Raw genomic sequence first — 18,628 nt, 5'->3', positions numbered from 1 at the left:
TTCTGTTTGCCGGCCAGATGAGCTGCAGTCAGAGACACGTTGTTCTTCAGAGCCCGGAACCACAATAGCATTGCTTCTCTGTAAATCTTTTAATGTGCCCGTATGTAGTTTACAGTCTACGTGTGTTCTTGGACGGGAGATATCATCTTCTCCAGTAAAATGTACAATGTTGACAGTCTGTTTATGCATTCAAAGATAAGGGACTGCAATGGTTGAACACTTTGCACTATTCTTATTGAATACAACTAATTCCCTATACTACTTTGTTACTTTGTTGCAAAATAATCTAATTTATGGGTGAGCCTCCCTCGGCATATCACCACCTTAGACCAGTAGTCCCCAACATTTTGTACACAATGAGCAAAATTTGGATATCAAATGGAATGGTGAGCAACATCCATTCTTCGACAGAACCTATCGGCTCTCAGTTGGCGTATAAGTGATTGCAACACAAATTAGAAATGTAATAAAATGTAAGACTGCCAATAGAACATTTTAATTTGTAGTACTTAACAGTTATCTAGAACACTTGCAATTCTAATAAAGTAAATCTGCAAGGCCTTTCTATCTGTTTGTTTTTATATAGCGCTAAATTGCCTGCAGGCCTCAGAGCGCTCACAAAGACAGACCACATAGTACACAGAAAAGCTACAACTGGGATCTAATATCCTAGGCAAGAGACAGAGTAAGCTGTTAGTTCTCCAAGTTGCTCCTTCATTGAACAGTCGGGTCTTAAGTTGTTTCTTAAACACAGTGAGAGACCCACTGTTCTGGAGTGCAAGCGGCAGGGAATTCCAGACCATTAGTGCCCAGAAAGTAAAGTTAATGCCACCTTCTCTTTTAAGGGTTTGACGTGGTTGATACAAATCATGATTATTATTAGAACTGAGGACTCTTCTAATGGGTGTTTTCTCTATCTTACTGGCAAGATAATTCGGTGAAGTGCCACCTAGGCATTAATAGACTGTAACTGCGCCTTTAAATTTGGTCCTCTGTTCGACTGGGAACCAATGTAGCTTCCTCCTAGCTAATGAGATCTTAGAGCGTCGACTCAATCCAAAAACAGACCTGACCGTTCCATTCTGTATAGTTTGCATTTTTGTGATATTAGTCTTGGAAGTGCCCATCAATAGACCATTACAATAGTCTAATCTCGAATTTATTATGGCACCGGCAATCACAGCAAGATTTTGTTGAGTCAGATATGGGCGAATTTGCCAAAGTAAGTTAGAGTAAAAGGCACAGGTGGATTTTATATAAGTTGTGTGCCTCTTATATGAGAGATGTGAATCCATGAAGATGCTCAACGTTTTTACGTGATCGGACACCATAATATTGTTATTGTTTATTCTAAAACTTCTGTATAGGTCACACAATTTTTTTAGCTTTTGGGAGGTACCGACTATTAAAATTTCATTTTTTTCTTCGTTAAGTGCTAATGAGTTTGTCGCCATCCATTTTTTGGATAGCGCAGTACAACTCCTTGACTCTTTGAGCGTCCTTTTCGTAAATTCCAGACAGCTCAAAGACCAATTGGGTGTCGTCGGCGTAGTTGGTAAACCAGACACCCGATGCTTGCAACATGTTGCACAACAGTTTAGAGAAAATATTAAAGAGCAAAGGGGACAGACAAGACACCTGGGGGACACCATACGTCAGCAAGGTTTTAAGTGAGATAAAATTCCCTTTTACCACTTCCGCCATTCTGGGTCCCACAAATGAATTAAAACCATTTCACTGCTTTAACTTAATTTGACAATAAGTGGTTGTTTACAGGAAATGTTAAGGAGCTTGAGTGCTCAGTAGGACCTTTTTAGACAGATGGGACCAATCAAGTTGTTCAAAAATATTGTAGGACTAAATAAAGATTACCAGTGACTACAGGTTCTCGAGCTAAATATTTTTAAGAAATGTAGTGCCAATGTTTGGACATAAAATTGTTCACAAATGGAAGAATGATTTTCAGGTGTACTTTAGCATTCTGCCCAGTGATTTTTCCAGGGTCTTTCGTGGCAAATGGTGCATTCCTAGGCATACAAAACCAGTAATACTGTTTCTCAGTCATTGATTACTGTATTGTGGACTGTTTTTATTCAGGAATGTTATGACATTTTCAATTTCTGATTGAACAGAGAGTGATCACTATCCACTTGAGTTAATGTTCCAATATCATGGGGTAGGCACCAAGAAGATGTCTGACAGGCAGAGGGGCTGGTTGGCTGTGCTTAAGCTTGACAATGAGGCTTTGGAAAGACTTACCAATTCACAAGAAATTAAGATATTCTCTTAAAACTGTTAAACAGTACAGAGGACACAAAGGAAAGTGCCAGTTTGTTTTTTGGTTGAAACTATCCGGGACAGCTCTTTTGGCAAATGGTGTCCCCCAGTTCAGGAGGTCCAGGTTATATAAATGTTTGATACAGAATGTAGAATAATCCCAAAAAGAAAATGGAATGATGATTTAATGAGTGATGGGTACACGGCTGGCCAGATCTATAGTTTCAAAAGGGCATATACAAACTGCTAAAAGACAACAAAAAATAATTTATTAAGCAATAATGGGATCTTTTTTGAATGACACCAAATTGTTTAATGCAATTGTCAAGACAGGGATTACACCATCTCATTGAACAATTAGTCCTTGGACGACCAGCTCCCCACGCTTAAGGCCAATGTCCTTACTCAACATTGGTAGCAAGATATTTTCCAAATGTTTGTTGCTCAGACTGGAGAAGTAGGTTCAAAGTAATACTATCTTGAAGCCAAACAAAGCAGGTTTCAGGGAAGGGCTTAGTAGAGTGGGCCACTACTCCCTTCCGAGAACCATCGTCGAGAAATACGGTAAGGTTAAGGGAGGGAGATTATTTGTGTCTTTTTTCAGATTTGGAGAGACCATCTGATTTGATTGATAGACACATCTTGTGGCATAATTTGCATTTTATTGGGGTCCGAGTTGTTTTTTAAATATTATCTGAATGTGACATGCAGACATCTCAGCGTCTGTCCCATGTGCAAGATGGGGGAATTACATATTGTTTGTCCCCACCAATAAAGGTGAAAAGCAGAGATTTTAGTTGGCACCAATGTATTCCTTTCAGACTTTGGGCCTCATCATGAGTTGGCCGGTATCCCGGCGGTATTACTGCCGGGATACTGCCCGGGCTAATAGCGTCTCCACTAAACCCTTCGGCGCCGTTAGCGACGGATCATGGGTTTGGTGGTAACGGTAATTCCCCATTCTCCATTGGGTCCCGAAAAATGGGAATTTTCCCGGCGCATTTACACCCAGCTCAGAGCTGGGGGTAAATGCAGCCAAACCTGTGATTTGACAGACCCTTAAATGCGGCGGTAATAGCATTAACGCTGCATTTAAGGGTTACCGCCAAACTCGTGATGAGGCTGTTTGACTCTAGTCCTTCTCTTAGAAAAGTTAACCCACCTTCTCTGAAGGATACATTTTATAGAACACTTCTTTATGCCGCTGACACAGCCATTTTGACTCAACGCCGGCAGGTCTGCAACAGGGCCTGCTGTAAACGAATTCATATTTGGGGAACTATAGTTTTAAATGAAATATGACAAATTATGTTGTTCAGGAAAAAGGTGAAACCTTGTAGCTGTTTTTTTAAATTAATGTAGAGATGAGGAGATAGTCTCAAGTTAATTTGAGCCTACTCTTCTCAAAGAGTGGTGCTTGGGTCAAGCATTTTAAGAAGACAGCTGAAAGGGCATCATTAAGTTTTAAAAGGCTTTTCAAAATGTTATTTGAAGCCTGTGTCATTCAGATACACAAGTGCCTGGAGGTTTATAAGGCAATGGTATATTCCATGATTTCTTTTTATGGCAGCGAAATCTGGGGTGGTTTGAACTATCAAGTCCTGGAGGGGTTGCAAAATAAATTCCTGAGCCAAATAGCAGGTCTCCCTCCAGGTACACCTTGCATCGCCTTATGAGCTGAATTAATTGTATTCAGTTTGAAGATTTTGGGCAAGTTAAAGATTTTTTACCTATTTTTTTTAAAGCACATTCAGGATTTTCTGCAAATCATAAAGGGATTTTCAGTGTAAGTGCGATTGTAGCCTCCCCTGATAAAGAAGAATTCTTATAGTATGGGGAATTTTAATGCACCGTCCATTTGTATAGGGGGTGGGATATAACCAAATTTGGCACATCAAGTCAACTCAAAATAGCTTTTAAAGCAAGAGCTTGTCCGATGGGGCGAGAGGTACATGTCCAAAATATACCTAAGCTGCCCTCTTTAGCTTTATATGCAGACTTACATATATATATACATATAAGACGGCCAAGTGAAATCTGAAATAAGATCTCCAGAATGCAGGAGGCCGATGCTAAAGGTATGGTTAAATTTACCTAACCCTCAATAAATGCAGAAAATGTGCATGAGGAAGCACAAAGTGTGCCTGCAAAATGCGGGTCAATTGAGATTTGGTTCAATTTCTGTTAATTTGTCATTGAATCAGTGTTTGGCATAAGCATGGGCATGCATGGAAGCTATGTTTTATATAATTAATTGTAAGAGGCAGGTTTTTATATATAGCTTATTTGAATATGTTAAAGCTGCTGTTTTATTTTGGGCTTGTTCTATGTGAATTTTATTTAAAAAAAATTGGTACATGTTTTTAAATGTTGCTAACTTAATGGAGAAATACGATTAAATAAATATTGATTGAGTAATATTGGTCATTACATGATAGGCTTTACAGATCACTACACTGGGGCTTTGGAGGTTACCTCCTAAGAATTATGTTGGCATGTAATGGCAAATTGTGCATTTTAAAGCACATGGGGCTTATTACATTGGTGAAAAAAAGTGGTTAGGAATAAAACATAATTTCGTGTAGGATTTGGAGCCTCTTTTGTCTGTCCAAAAGGAGTTTTACACAAAACTTGGTAGCAAACATTGGCCAAAACATTGAGCATTTGACGACCACTTCATAGAGGTGTGTGGTGGTGTTAACTAGGTTTCTGGATGAATTAATGGTCTTGTTAATTTAAACTTATTAACAGTAACTTAATTGGATTTTAATATTAATATATGGCAAATTAATTATGAAAAATGTGGCGTGCATTTGCCTTATCTGCCTATTATCCACATGCCAGATGGACAGAGTATTAAACAGTGACCATTTTTCCACAAAGAAACTATGTAATAATAAATGGAGGTGACACTAAAAGTAATATTTCAGATAACATTAGTGCATGGTGGCATCAAATGCAAACACTTGCACAAAAAGCAGGGCCTTCAAATTATTTAATAAAGGGAAGTCGAGTATGCATGTAAACTATTTGTTTATTATCCTCCTACTAACTGTACAAAGGAATAAAATATGACAATTTTCTCCAGGACACAAACATGGGAATATGGTTCAATTATTTTGCTCATTAATACATTTGGCAGCTTGGCAAAATATCTGAAGATGACAGGGTTTTAACAATGACACTGCTATAATAAGTAAGGACATGTACTGAAAAATAATATGCATGGTGGCAACAAACTCAAATCTTGCATATACATTGCAGGCTCATTTGCCAACACTCTATCCTGGCTATACTGCTACTGAGGTTCATCCCTTAAGCATCTCAACACCATGGCCCAGAGCAACTGGCAAGCAACAATTTAGGGCTCTGCAAGCAACATGTTGCTCCCGTGATCACGTTGGGGATCACTGCCTTAGACAATAGTGTGTCATGAGTACACAATGGCCCAAACTATTCTAAACGACTTAAGCCACAGATATGATTTTAAATTGTGTCTACATTTTACAGAAGCAATTCTGCATTTAAGTAGTACTAAAATGCATTCAGTTTAAAATCTCGCCACTTAATACAAGATACATTGGGCTTTAAGGAAATTGCTTCACACTTAGTATTCAATATAAATGGGAGCCACAGGGCACCATATTTAAGACTGCACCTGTATCTTTAACATTACCCTTGGCTCCCACCCTCTATTCCCGGGTGTTTACCCAGGACAGATTATAGGGACAATTTGGAGTTATATAGGGGTTTCTAAACTTACACTTTGAATGCTTTTTTTAATGGTTTTGGGGACCCAGCATGGACCCTCAATCTGGAGGTGCTGCCTCAGCAAGCAGGGTCCATTTTAGCTAGCTGTTTGGATAATCTCAGCTGTGCTCCCTCCATCCCGATGTATTGAAAATCTTCAATATTCAACTCCCCATATTCCATAATGATCTGTTTTCTATGAAGTGGCTTATTATATATTGTTAAACGTATCCCAGATCCAGTGACAGAGGTGTGGTTTCTACCATTCTCATGACATAAAAAGGAGAGGAAAGCGAACTCCTAATGAAAAACAGCAGTTAGTTTTTTAGGAAATAGCTTTGGATGGGCAGGTTTCAAATTAATCAAATTAGTATTAGCAAATTCTGTAGATCACTGCACACTATCACATGCCATTTCACGAGCGTGAACGATCGGGCTGTGGTTAACACTGGAGGAGATCTGTGTTATTCTTAATTATCTAATGTTTAAAGGAGATTAGGATGCACATTGTCACATGGTTTGGTAGATATAATTTCTAACTACAATATACAATTTGTTTTGTGTTGATCGGCCCTCGGATCACAGAGCTACAATATTTTCATTAATTATATTTTGGGGTTTTAAAAAGGTAACATTTATTTTCCCATCCCGTTTGGGGGTGAATAAATGTTGGCTTCATCATATAGAGGGCAGAGTTGATATATATCCTCCATGCTCCTTTTTCATAATATCAATAAGTCAAGGCAGAATTTCTTTGGCCCCTCATTAAGATCAGAATAACTGCCACATGGAATCAGCTAATAGATTTTTATGAGGCCTATGTTTTGACAAATGGTGACAGGTCCCTCTGAAGTACAGAACCCAAGCCCCATAACTGGAATCTGGCAGTGGGTTATTGGGTTGAAACCTTAGAAATTGCTTTCAGCACAATAGATCAATGGCTCTGTGTGGGTACATATTTTGTGACTGAATTCCTGAACTGGGGCTAAGCCTTGGGAAGGAATTTTCTAACCGTTTCAAGTTACCCAGCTTAATCAACAATATGCCCAGGCATTTTAATTTCGAATTAAATTCAGTGTGATTCAGAGTGATTTACAAGCATGCAGAACAAAATGGAACTTTAAATGAGTCTTCATTTCTACACTACATTTCACATTATTTTGGTTAAAATGAAACATATGCAAATATAGTCACTGCAATTACATACAGTTTCTATGCTACGCAAGTGCAATTTATATTATGAAGTATAATTATACTTTTTCAAATAACACCTCTCACTCTTCCAGAAAAGCTTTTCTCTGTTCACTTTATTTTTGGCCATTATCCTTTGCTGTATTTTCCCTTACAGGTCGTATTGCACCTTCAGTAGGGTGGGGGCTGACAATCCTAAGGCATCCACCACCTTTGCAATTATACACTGAAAAGCTGCCTGAGGATTAGTTGGGGTAGGAACAGGGAGCATGTCTAGTCCTGGCAAGGAGTCCAGGCCACTTGCATCCTGCAAGTTGGCAGCATGGGCCACCAAGTCATCTTCCTCATCATAAAAATCCTCGAGGAAGCCCCTAATTTCCCTAGGGTGCAGGGGTTACACTCCAAAAGGAATGGTGTACCCCTCTTCGACATTAATGACTTCCAATTGAGGCATGAATGTACCCCTAGGGAGTGGGGCATACACCCAAGATATTCTACGGTAGGTCTGCATGGAAGGAAATGTCGAGGTCAGAGGAGTGACGTAGGAAGACGGAAAGGTGCAACCTCTGGGTGGGTTCTTGTCCATCTTCCACGTGGTTGAGCCCAAGGGCGTACAAGCGCAAGATTTTTCGGTGTCTCTGCTGGCTCATCTGAGCACTGTGATTTCTGATGGCTCCAGCAGGCTGAGCCGGAAGCCATTGAGGTTGAGGCCGCCAGGGCCTTGCAAAGATGTCGAGCAAGTTAAGTCTGAAGGCCTACCATTGCTCCAGAGTAGAGTAGTGGGTGGGGAAAGATACCAGAGGCGTCTGGTCTTCAGGCGAGTCCCTGGAGTGTTGACTCCTCTTCTTCAAAGAGGCAAAAAGAATGGTGCAATGCAGAGCCGGCGGGTGAACTAGACCTCTTGCAGTGCTTCTTTTCATTATTCTTGTGGTCCGGGGACCATCTTCGGTATGACTATCAGAGCTGGGCGACCTTGAACAAGTCGATTTGTGACCTTTTTCCTTGTGGAGGAAGATGAACAGTTTCTCTTCCTGTTTACAAAGCACCCTGGGATGCATCGAATGACAACATGCAAACTTGCATGTTGTTCCCCTTACTGAGGCAATAAAGACACATCCTGTGGGGATTGCAGACCGACCTTTGACGTTCGCAGTCAAAGAACAAGTTACTTTCTTACCTGGTAACGTTCTTTCGATGGGATGTTCCTCCGACGTATTCCACATCTATGACAGGTAATCACCACAGCTGTGCTGCTTCGGAAAATTTTCGGCGTCTGTGCCCTGCGTCGATGACGTCGATACGCTGTCCCTCGAGGGCCTCCGTCGAGCCGAAGTCACTCGATGTTATAAGAAGGACGCACATCGCCCGTAGCCTCAGTTGTAGTTTTTTCCCCAGAACGTGTGGCACCAATCTTCTGCCAGTATGACTACAGAAAGAACGTAAGCTGCAATCGCATAAGAAATTCTGTAGAGGGGCAGGCTGGGAGGGTGCAATGTGGAATACGTCGGAGGAACATCCCATCGAAAGAACGTTACCAGGTAAGAAAGTAACTTGTTCTTTGAAGGGATTGTGTCCTCCGATGTATTCCACATCCATGACAGACGCCCAAAGCAGTACCAACGTATAGAGGTGGGAAAAGAATTTAGAATTTTAGAATGGCCAATTAAATTGCAGAATAGAGGACTGCCTTGCCAAAGGCCAAATCTTGCCCATGGATAGAATCCAGGGAGTAGTGTTTTACAAAAGTATGGCCATAGGCCCATGTGGCTGCTTCACAAATGTTACGAATGGGAACACCCCTCTGCAGAGCAGTAGAGGCAGCCACACCCCTAGTAGAATGGGCCCGTAAGCCTACCGGAGGGTCCTTACCCACCAGACAATAGCATTCAGAGATTGTCAAGATAATCCATCTGGACAAGGTCTGCTTAGTAACAGCTTGACCTAAATGCCGTCCAGCGTATCCTACAAACAGCTGATCGTCCACTCTGACCTGAGACATGCGTGAGATGTAGAAACTTAAAGCTCTCCTAGGATCCAACCTATGGAGCCTCTCCTCTTCCTTACCAGAATGCGGAGGAGGATAGAACGCCGGAAGAATGACCTTCTGGCTCAAATGAAAGTCCGACACAACCTTCGGAAGAAAAGAAGGACGGACCCTAAGGACAACCCTGTCCTTATGGAACACTGTGAAAGGTGGCTTGGCGGATAGTGCCTGCAACTCACTCACTCTGCGAGCGGATGTAACCACAACCAAAAATACAGTTTTAAAGGTCAACAGTCTCAAAGGATAAGAATGTAAGGGCTCAAACAGAGCTTGCATTAGGAATTTCAGAACTAAGTTCAAATCCCAACCGGGCACCTGGAAAGGTGACGGTGGGAACACATTAGTTAGCCCTTTCAGAAACTGAGAAATCAAAGGAATCTTAAAATAAGAACACTCCTCAGAGGAGCGCTTAAATATGGACAGCGCCGCCAGGTAACCCTTAATGGTACCCACTTGCAGGCCCTTGTGGGCTAATGAAAGCAAAAAAGACAGAACCATAGGAATGGCACATGAAAAAGGATCCACATTCTTTACCCTGCACCAGTCGCAGAACTTTCTCCAACGGCAACGGTACAGGGACTTTGTTGCAGGCCTTCTGGCCGAAAGCAACACCTCCATCACGTCTTCAGGGAGGTCCCAATACTTGTACCTCAACCTTTCAGAAACCAAGCATGAAGGTTGAGAGACTTGACCCCTCCTGTGAGAGCAGATCGTCTCGGTAGGGAAGACGGCGTGGAGGGCAGATGGACATGTCGAGAAGGTCCGGGTACCACGCTCTCCTGGCCCATGCCGGAGCAATGAAGATCATTCGGGAACCGAACCTCCGTAACCTCCGCAGCACTTGCGGAATGACGGGGACTGGAGGAAACGCATACAGCAGTGGGAAGGACCACTCAACTACGAACACGTCCCCTAAGACTCCTCTTGGAGGGAATTCCCGCGAGCAGAATCTTTCGCACTTCCGGTTGAAACTGGTGGCGAAGAGATCCACTTGTGGGGTCCCCCAAAGGGCAAAGATCTCCAAGACAACCTCCTGAGCCAGCTCCCACTCGTGAGACACTGTGCTCTGCCTGCTCAGAGCGTCCACCGCCTCGTTTTCGTCTCTGGCCAGATGAACTGCCGAGATCGAAATTTCCTGCTGGATGGCCCAGAACCAGAGCTTTATCGCCTCTCTGCACAGTGGGAGAGACCCTGGCGCCCCCTTTTTGTTGAGTTTGTGCATGGCCACTGTATTGTCCGTCAGAATCAGGACATTCTTCCCCCGCACAGATGGCAGAAAAGCCTTCAGAGCTAGCCTGATGGCCCTCAGCTCCAACAGATTGATATGGAGTCTGGACTCCAACGGAGACCAACGACCGCTGACTGTCAACTCGTTGGCATGAGCTCCCCATCCCATGAGGGATGCGTCCGTCATGATCGTTACCTCCGGCCAGGGTAGGCAAAATGGAGCCCCCTTCATCAGATTGCCTTCGACGGCCCACCACAGAAGATCCTGGGCGACGGAGGGCAGCACCTGAACGGGATGCGACATCCTGCCGGAGGACTGCGACCACTGCATCTTGAGAGCCCATTGCAGAGATCTCATCCGCAACCTGGCCTCTGGCACCAGCAAAATGCAGGATGCCATGAGGCCGAGGCAACCTCAAGAACTCGAACGCCAGGAGACTCTGCAGAATGTGATGAGCCCTCACCTGGGGAGGCGAACACTGCCCCAGGGCTGTGTCGAGCACTGCTCCGATGTACTGGAGCCGCTGGGTAGGTGTCAAGTGGGACTTCTTTAAGTTGAGGGAGAAGCCCAGCCTGTGAAGGGAGTGGCAGGTGACTGACAGATCCAGGTCTTGCTCGGGAGAGCGCGCCCTGATCCACCAATCGTCCAGGCCTACCCCTAGGTAGACATGAATCCCCCCTTTCCTGAGATACGCTGCCACCACCACCATGAGCTTGGTGAAGACCCTCGGGCGGAGGTCAATCTGAACGGCAGGACCCGAAACTGAAAATGCGAGTCGCCAACTGCGAACCTCAGGTACTTCCTGTGCTTGGGATGAATCGGCACATGAAAGTAAGCATCCTTGAGGTCGAGAGACACCAACCAGTCCTGAAGTTGAAGGGTCTGGAGGACTTGAGAGAGAGTAACATCTTGAACTTGTCCTTCCAGATGAGCTTGTTCAAACCACGCAAGTCCATGATAGGTCTCAATACCCCGTCTTTTTTCGGGATCAAAAAATATGGGGAATACCATCCCTTGTTCCTCTCTGCTACAGGCACCAACTCTATGGCGCCTTTCTCCAGCAGGGATTTGATTTCCTGCGCAAGGAGCGGATCCGGACTCTTCAAAGAGAGCTTCCCTGGTGGATTGTCGTGAGGCCTCTGCCGGAAAGGAAGACAGTAGCCGTGGGCTATTATCTCCAGAACCCACACATCTGAAGTAATGGCACGCCATTCTACAAGATGCTGCACCAGCCTTCCCCCAGCCGGCAAACCATGGGACAAGGCCTCATGACTGAGCTGAAGCGGCTACGGCAGTGCCTGAGGGCAAAGAGGCAACTGCCCGAGCGGCCTTGGCACCTCGAGTACCTCGTTTTCCACCTCTAGTACTCCTACGTTGGCCCCTTTGACTGGCAGCTCCCCTCGATCTACCAAAGGAAGAGTAGTATCGAAAGGAACCTCCCCTCCATTGCTGTCCCCTAGGACAAAAAGGCGGAGGATGGTGAACTGCAGCGCTCAACGACTTCGCTGCAGCTTTGGAGATCTGCAACCTCTCAAGGCTCTCGTCAGCCTTGCTGCCAAAAAGATGGTCACCCTCAAAGGGCATGTTGAGAAGCCGCGACTGTACATCAGGAGCAAACCCCGACTTCCGCAACCACGCAAACCTGCGCATCACGGTGCTCGCCGCCATGGACCGGCTGACACAGTCTGCCACGTCCAGACCTGACTGAACGGATTCACACATGGAATCCTTGCTATCCTGAACGAGGGCAAGAAAACCATCCCGTTCCTCCCCTTCAGGAATATGATCAGCCTCCAAAGATACACAATTTCACAAAGTGTGCGTGAATCTTGCCAAGGAACAAACAGAGTTGGCTGCCTTTAAAGCTTTACCCCCAGATGAAAATACTTTCTTTGCCCAACGTTGAAGCGCTTGTCGTCCCCATCAGGAGGGATGGTAGGGTACGCCGCCTGCTTCGTTGGGGCCGTAGCCGCCTGCACCATCAAACTCTCCGGAGTGGGGTGCAAAGACAAGTAGCCGGGGTCGCCACTGGCTGGATGGTATTTTTTCAGCAACCACTTATTCACTGCCGGGAGACTCTCTGGAGCATTCCAAGCCGCCGCCACCCTTCTTTGTAAGGCCATATGAAATGGCAGCACCGGCTCAGTGGGTGGACTTGGTCCAAATGATCTGTCAGGTCATCCTGCAGAAAATCCACAGGTGGAGCAGACCAACCCAAGTACTCCGTCACCCTCGACCTGAGACACCTGTACGAAGACTCGGCATGTGTACCAGGCTCAGGCCTGCCAAATTCAACCTCCGGGGAGGTGTCCAGACCACTGGCGTCATGCAAGGATTGACGCAGGTCTTCCATCAGGCTATGACCAGACAACAGTTCGTCAGGAACCTCAGAAGGGACAAACCCTTCGACATCTGACCCTTCATCCACCTCTGAGATATAATCCAAAGGCTGGAATAAATCCCTAGATGAGGGTACAGAAAAAGGCTCAAACACAGGCCCTCACTGACTTACTCAGTGCCTTCCTCTGGGTTTCCACCGGCCTCCGGGGCACCTCCGATAAAGCCTCCTCAAAAGGCGTCAACGGAATCGGCGTTGATGCCGTGCAAGGCGCCGACGGCTTTCGACAACTGCTTCGAGGCCGGAGCCCCGAGCATGTCCTTCGACGGCCTCAGTGCCGATGGCGTCAATGACTTCCTCGGAGGCGGAGCCTCGAGAAAGCCCTCGACGGACATGGCACCGATGCTCACAGGCTCCGACCGGGCATGGCTAGAGCAATCTACCTTGACCGATCGGGACCTCGACGGCTCCCGATGATCGCGCCGACCGCCCAAGCCCGAAGGCGTGCAAGCGGTGGCCCTAGCGTGTTCCTTGCCGGCTTCTCTCGAAGGCGCGGATGGAACGGAGCCCCGCGATTCAAAAATCACCATAATCTCCTTGCGAAATGTGTCCCATTCCGCCAGAGAGGAATGCTTGTTGGGACAAGCTACCCGCCGTCTGGCGGAGTCCTCGGACGAGGAAGACGACCGGTGACAGCGCTTCCGAGAGTGCCTAGAAGAGGCAGAGGAATGGCGGGAACCACTCCGGGACCGAGACCCCCTGGACTTACGCTGACGCAGAGAGTCACCCCTCGAATCGTCGGTCGAAAGCCCAGCGGATTTCGACTTTCGGGGTTTGGAAACCCTACCTACAGTCAGCTTCTTCTTATGCTCCCGCAAGGCCTTCGACGTCAAAGACTGGCATTCATCGCAGTCATCGGTGGCGTGGTCCTCGGCGAGGCACCAGAAGCAGACGTTTTGCAGGTCCGTAAGCGACATTTGGAACCGCAGTCCCGACACTTCTTGAAGCCCGGCCGCGGGGTAGAAGAAGACAAAGACATGATACTTCACAAACAACCAAGTTCGAAGAACCGATTCAATCAGGAGAAGAATTGAGGCGCGCCGAGATTCCGAAACGAACACGTTTGCAGAAAAAAAAAACGGAACTGAGGCTACGGGCGTCGAGCATCCTACTTATAACATCCGGTGACGTCGGCTCGACGGAGGCCCTCGAGGGACACCGTATCGACGTCATCGACGCAAGACGTAGAAAATGTTCCCAAGCAGCACAGCTGTGGTGATTACCTGTCATAGATGTGGAATACGTCGGAGGACACAATCCCTTTGAAATAAGGTTTAAACCCCAAAGACTTCGATGGATTTGGCATAACGTTGAAAGAATGAGAAAAATCTTTGAAAGAAGTAGTGTTCCTAAAGCTAGTAGAGTCTGCAGAAAGAAGGAATTCATGTCACGGGGCACAGCATCACTATAAATACTGGCCACAACACCCCATCTGGTGCAGAGCACATAGAGGTGTCAGGTGTAGCGGACACGCTGCACCCCCTTGGCAGTGGAAACGTTTCGTAAGAGCAGCTGCGCTGGGAGATAGATATCAAAGATGAGGAATCCGTGGGAGGGAACAAACCATTAGAATTAAGGTACAGCTGCCACCAACCTACTAATGTAGGGTGATATAACCACTTTAGGGCAAAAATGAGGTGCCTGAGAACCAAACCCATGGTATTGGACCATTTAGGAGCAGCCCAAGACCATGTACATTAACTAAGGTGAAGAGATGCAATTGCAGTAAGATTTCAAGAGGAGTAAAACCAAGACAGTGATCCAGAAATATAAAGGGGAAAAAAGCAAAAAGTTGAGTGGTCCTAAAAGGTGGCCCTAGAATTCTCAAAAATCATAATTCTTTCTTAGCACATGCCTTTCCCCAACTATAACCATGTGTACCTAATCCCCTACAGGTTAAGTCACTTGGTTATTTGTCAGGTAAACTCCCAGTAAAGGCAGAGAAACGCTTTGGATTAACTGACTATCTTCGTTGTGGGCAAGTCTTTGCTGACAATAGGGCATACTACTAACCTTAGGAATTGTCTCTCTCTTGGGACAGAGGGTACGTTCCCAAAGAGACTCCTCAACCTGCAATTTGTGTTTTCTGCAGAACCCTCTGCAGAAGGTATTAACTGCCCAGCTGGCCTTTCTGTACAGGTGATCTCCGCCTAATTTGAATATCGCTGGGCTTCTCCTGTAGGACCAAGTGGAATAAAAGACAACGAAAAAAGACTTCGGGGAAGAACTAGCCCCTTTGGACCTGTGCAACTTCAGACTGAAGAGTTACTAACAGTAAGTTGAGCCTCGACAAGAGCTGACATCCCAACTCCTGGGATGAGCGTGCTACCTTAATGACAATGTCCAATAGGAAAAGGAGATCTAGTACATAACAATTGGTGGGGATGACAACATACACATGGGTTGGCCTCAAAGGTACCCGTGTACCTGAAGACTTGAAACAAAATGTGCCTGAACTGCATTCACAAAGCCCACAAACTGGGTATGAAGCTTTCTGCATGCTGCCAACAGTCCATGCAAGCCACCCAGTACAGAAACCATGCATAAATCAGGCTCATTAGTTGAGAATGAAATTCGCCATCGTCTCTGATACTGGCTCCTTCCTTTCACCTGCATATACCGGAGACAATGATTCAGAGCCTGGGGCATACGCCTGCAACAAACGAAGGTTGCTAGCCATGTGACAGGGGCTCTGTGGGCATCTTCATGCAAAAAAAGATGTAATCAATGGTTTAAAGAAAAATTGAATCAGAGTTTTTATTTAAGCAAATGGTGATATTGAGCAGTGCCTTTCTGTCATTTGTTGTTGGCCTCTGTGCAAGAAACAAAAATACATGTCAACCTTGTAAAAGAAAATGCGCTAAGGAACGTACAGAATTTAGGAAACAACGGCACCCAAAAGAAAAGGATGCAGAGAGCACTTCTCCGACCAGACGACTAGCAGAAAAACTGGTGGTGGAGCGCGTGGGGCCAGTTATATAGGGGAGTGGCATACCTGGCTGCGTAATCCTTTGTTTACCCAATGGGGTTTCTACATTTCAGATTCCTTGGCTACATTGTGCACACACTTTGGAGCAGTTTTCGGGCCTGCTGGACGCACATGTTTTTCAAAGATGTATGAAGGAGGGTGAGCGCCAAGGAGGCACAAGTAATTCATTCATTCATTTAAATATTGCTTGCCATAGTGGTCGGTGCTGTTTTGTCATTACCTAGCTTCCAATTGCACCAACGCTGTCTGCAATTGCTGCAATCGCCGGTCAGATGCGTCTTCCCTGCCTTGAGCTGAGTGTAAATCTTCATCCTGGAAATAAAAACATTAGTTTAGTTACATTAGCTAAATTATATATTTCACTGCCCAAAAAGCACAAAGATGTGTTTACTTCACCATCCTGTTTTGCACGTTTGTTTTTGTGAACGCAAGCCAGAAGAGCACCACCATATGTAGAGCTGCCTCTGTATAGTATGTGCCAGTGAAAAAGAAGTAGTGATGACTGTTTTCCGTAGGTACTGTCATGGCTATATGCAACATTATTCATAATCTTTCAAAGCCCGATTTAAAAAAAAAAAATAATCTAGTGTGCATTTGGATGCCACCTGAAAGAACAAGTTTCTTTGGTAATGTTCATTTTGATATTCTCCTACTGATTCTGGTCCACGAAATGTCATCAGCCACCAGGCGGCACTGTGCAGCCGTGAGGGCTCTACAACTCCAGGTGCACCCTGTACTCCTAATAAAAAATAAGTCAAACCTGTGCCCTGACTGGCTAATTATAAAGAAAAAGGTTCGACTACATGTAGTCTCTGTTGCAGTGTGTTCGGGAACAATTTACAGTACCCTAGTATCAGGGTGGAGGTACTGGTCAATTACAACCTTTCTGCGATAAAAAATTATTATAAATGTATTACATAATTACATAATTTATAATCTTATAATATCAATTCATCATACATACATCATTACTAAAACCAAATACAAACATTCATGTACAAAACACCTTACTCAAAATACCGCATAAAAACCATACTAACGTGCTAACATGACTCTTCTCAGCCCTCTGGGTGCATTATCTGTCTTCAAAGCTACAGATCAGGTAGTTTAATCTGGGTTGTGCGGGACACTAAAACATAGATGTATTCCCCCAGTTAAAAGGCAGAGGGGAAGCAGAACAGTCACATCTATTTGCTGGTCTTCATTTTATCGATGTCTCTGAAGAACAGCCTGCTTATCATTCTAAAACCGAAGTTTATAACGCTGCCATAATACCAGGCGATGCGGAGGACGTTAGGCTGGGGCGAGCGTGACAGCGAATTCGTTATTGGCCCCTGAATGCATTGGAGGTGCTTGAGGCTTTTTTCAGAAACCGGGATATACTGCGGGGAGAACCTAGATTATTCTGGCCACTGCCCCAATTTGTCTGACAGATGCCCGACAAAATGGCCGAGCGTCCCATCAGACCCACCCGAGCACGTTAAAAGTGAGGGTTGAGATGACTTTCAGCATGCCAACTAACTTACTGATGACAGTGAAACGAGCACGTGGGGTTTCCATATGTCAGCAGCCATTCACTGAACCAAATGTTCCTGCCTCCCCTTTGCACCCCCCACTTATAGTAATGAGCGGAGCCGTCAGACTGCCTCCTTTCCTCTCTGTCAATCCCCAGATCCTCTCGAACACCGTGTACAATGTAGCCGTTTGAGAAATCGAATGAGAGAATGTTAGGCAGAAACCTGTGCAGTTCCCCCTAGGGAACACTGCAAAAGTTTAAGACTACAGGAGTAAGCAGTAAACCCAATTGGTAGCAGTCTGCACCACCCAGATTTACCTGGTATCTGTGGCTGAGCAGCCAGACCTCTCTCAAGAAGAGTTAGACAGTATATAGAGTATACACAATAGGGCTAAAAATACAGTAGCACAAGCAAACACTGACCAGAGCTTTGGTATAAAAGTATATAATTATTTATTTAAAAAAACACTTGTAAAAATACACTGGCACTAATATGTCAAGCAAGTTCAAACACAGTCACTATAGGTATATACACCTCCCTAGTTAATTATTCGACAAGTCTAGGTTAAGACACCACTTATTTAGCTAAACAGAGGTGAGCGTGTAACCGTAGATGGCACTCCAATAATTTGTTTAAAAAGGGAGAGAAAAGGCAGAATAGGAAAATAACACAGTACCAACACTTAAGAAACCACAGCAAGTTAAGAAAGGCAGGGTCTACTGTATAGCAAAAAGCAAAAAGTTCATAGGCCAGGCCCACTCTTGGAGAGAGCAAGGCGGAATGTGCCCAAGATCACACAGTGGACTCAAAGTCTTTGCAGAAAAGTCAAAAGAGGTTGAATCAGTTCAGAAAGGTAAAGTTAGCAGGTCCGAGGTCACCCCAGGATAGAGAGTCAAGGATTTACGGGACACCTTGGACAATCTGTTGCAAGGGAGACCAGGCGGGACACAGTACCTGAAATGGTGAGAAAGCTCCAGAGGGGGCAGTTGTTCCTGGCAGCGGGTGCAAGTCGGGGCTTCGTCTAGGGGAAGAGATGATCTCGACGTGGAGGAAAGCTGGAGGTCGTTGCACTGCCAGGGAAGAAACCAGTCGCGGAGTTTCCCGGTTAAAAGGTACGACCCTTTTATCCGCGGTAGTGGTGAAGCGTGGCTATCCAGCTGCCGGGGTGCTTGGAACGGGCGATTCGACCACGAGACGATCCAGGAAGGCGAAAAAGGCGAACTGGTTGGTCCCA

At 45.3% G+C, this 18,628-nt stretch overlaps 1 protein-coding gene across 3 annotated transcripts in view; it reads right to left on the bottom strand.

Moving 5' to 3' along the window:
• Nucleotides 1-18,628, bottom strand: part of SCLT1 (sodium channel and clathrin linker 1) — a 1,687,870-nt gene that overhangs the window by 861,769 nt on the left and 807,473 nt on the right. For all 3 annotated transcript variants that reach the window (XM_069631056.1, XM_069631057.1, XM_069631058.1), the window contains exon 12: nt 16,098-16,189. In XM_069631056.1, coding sequence (XP_069487157.1) covers nt 16,098-16,189 — 92 coding nt within the window. The remainder of the gene's footprint in view (nt 1-16,097; nt 16,190-18,628) is intronic.

Source organism: Ambystoma mexicanum, chromosome 6q (assembly GCF_040938575.1).
Source record: "Ambystoma mexicanum isolate Mex_15411 chromosome 6q, UKY_AmexF1_1, whole genome shotgun sequence".
NCBI lineage: Eukaryota > Metazoa > Chordata > Amphibia > Caudata > Ambystomatidae > Ambystoma > Ambystoma mexicanum.
Note: the sequence above shows the minus strand (reverse complement) of the source record. Positions and strands in the feature narration are given on the sequence as shown.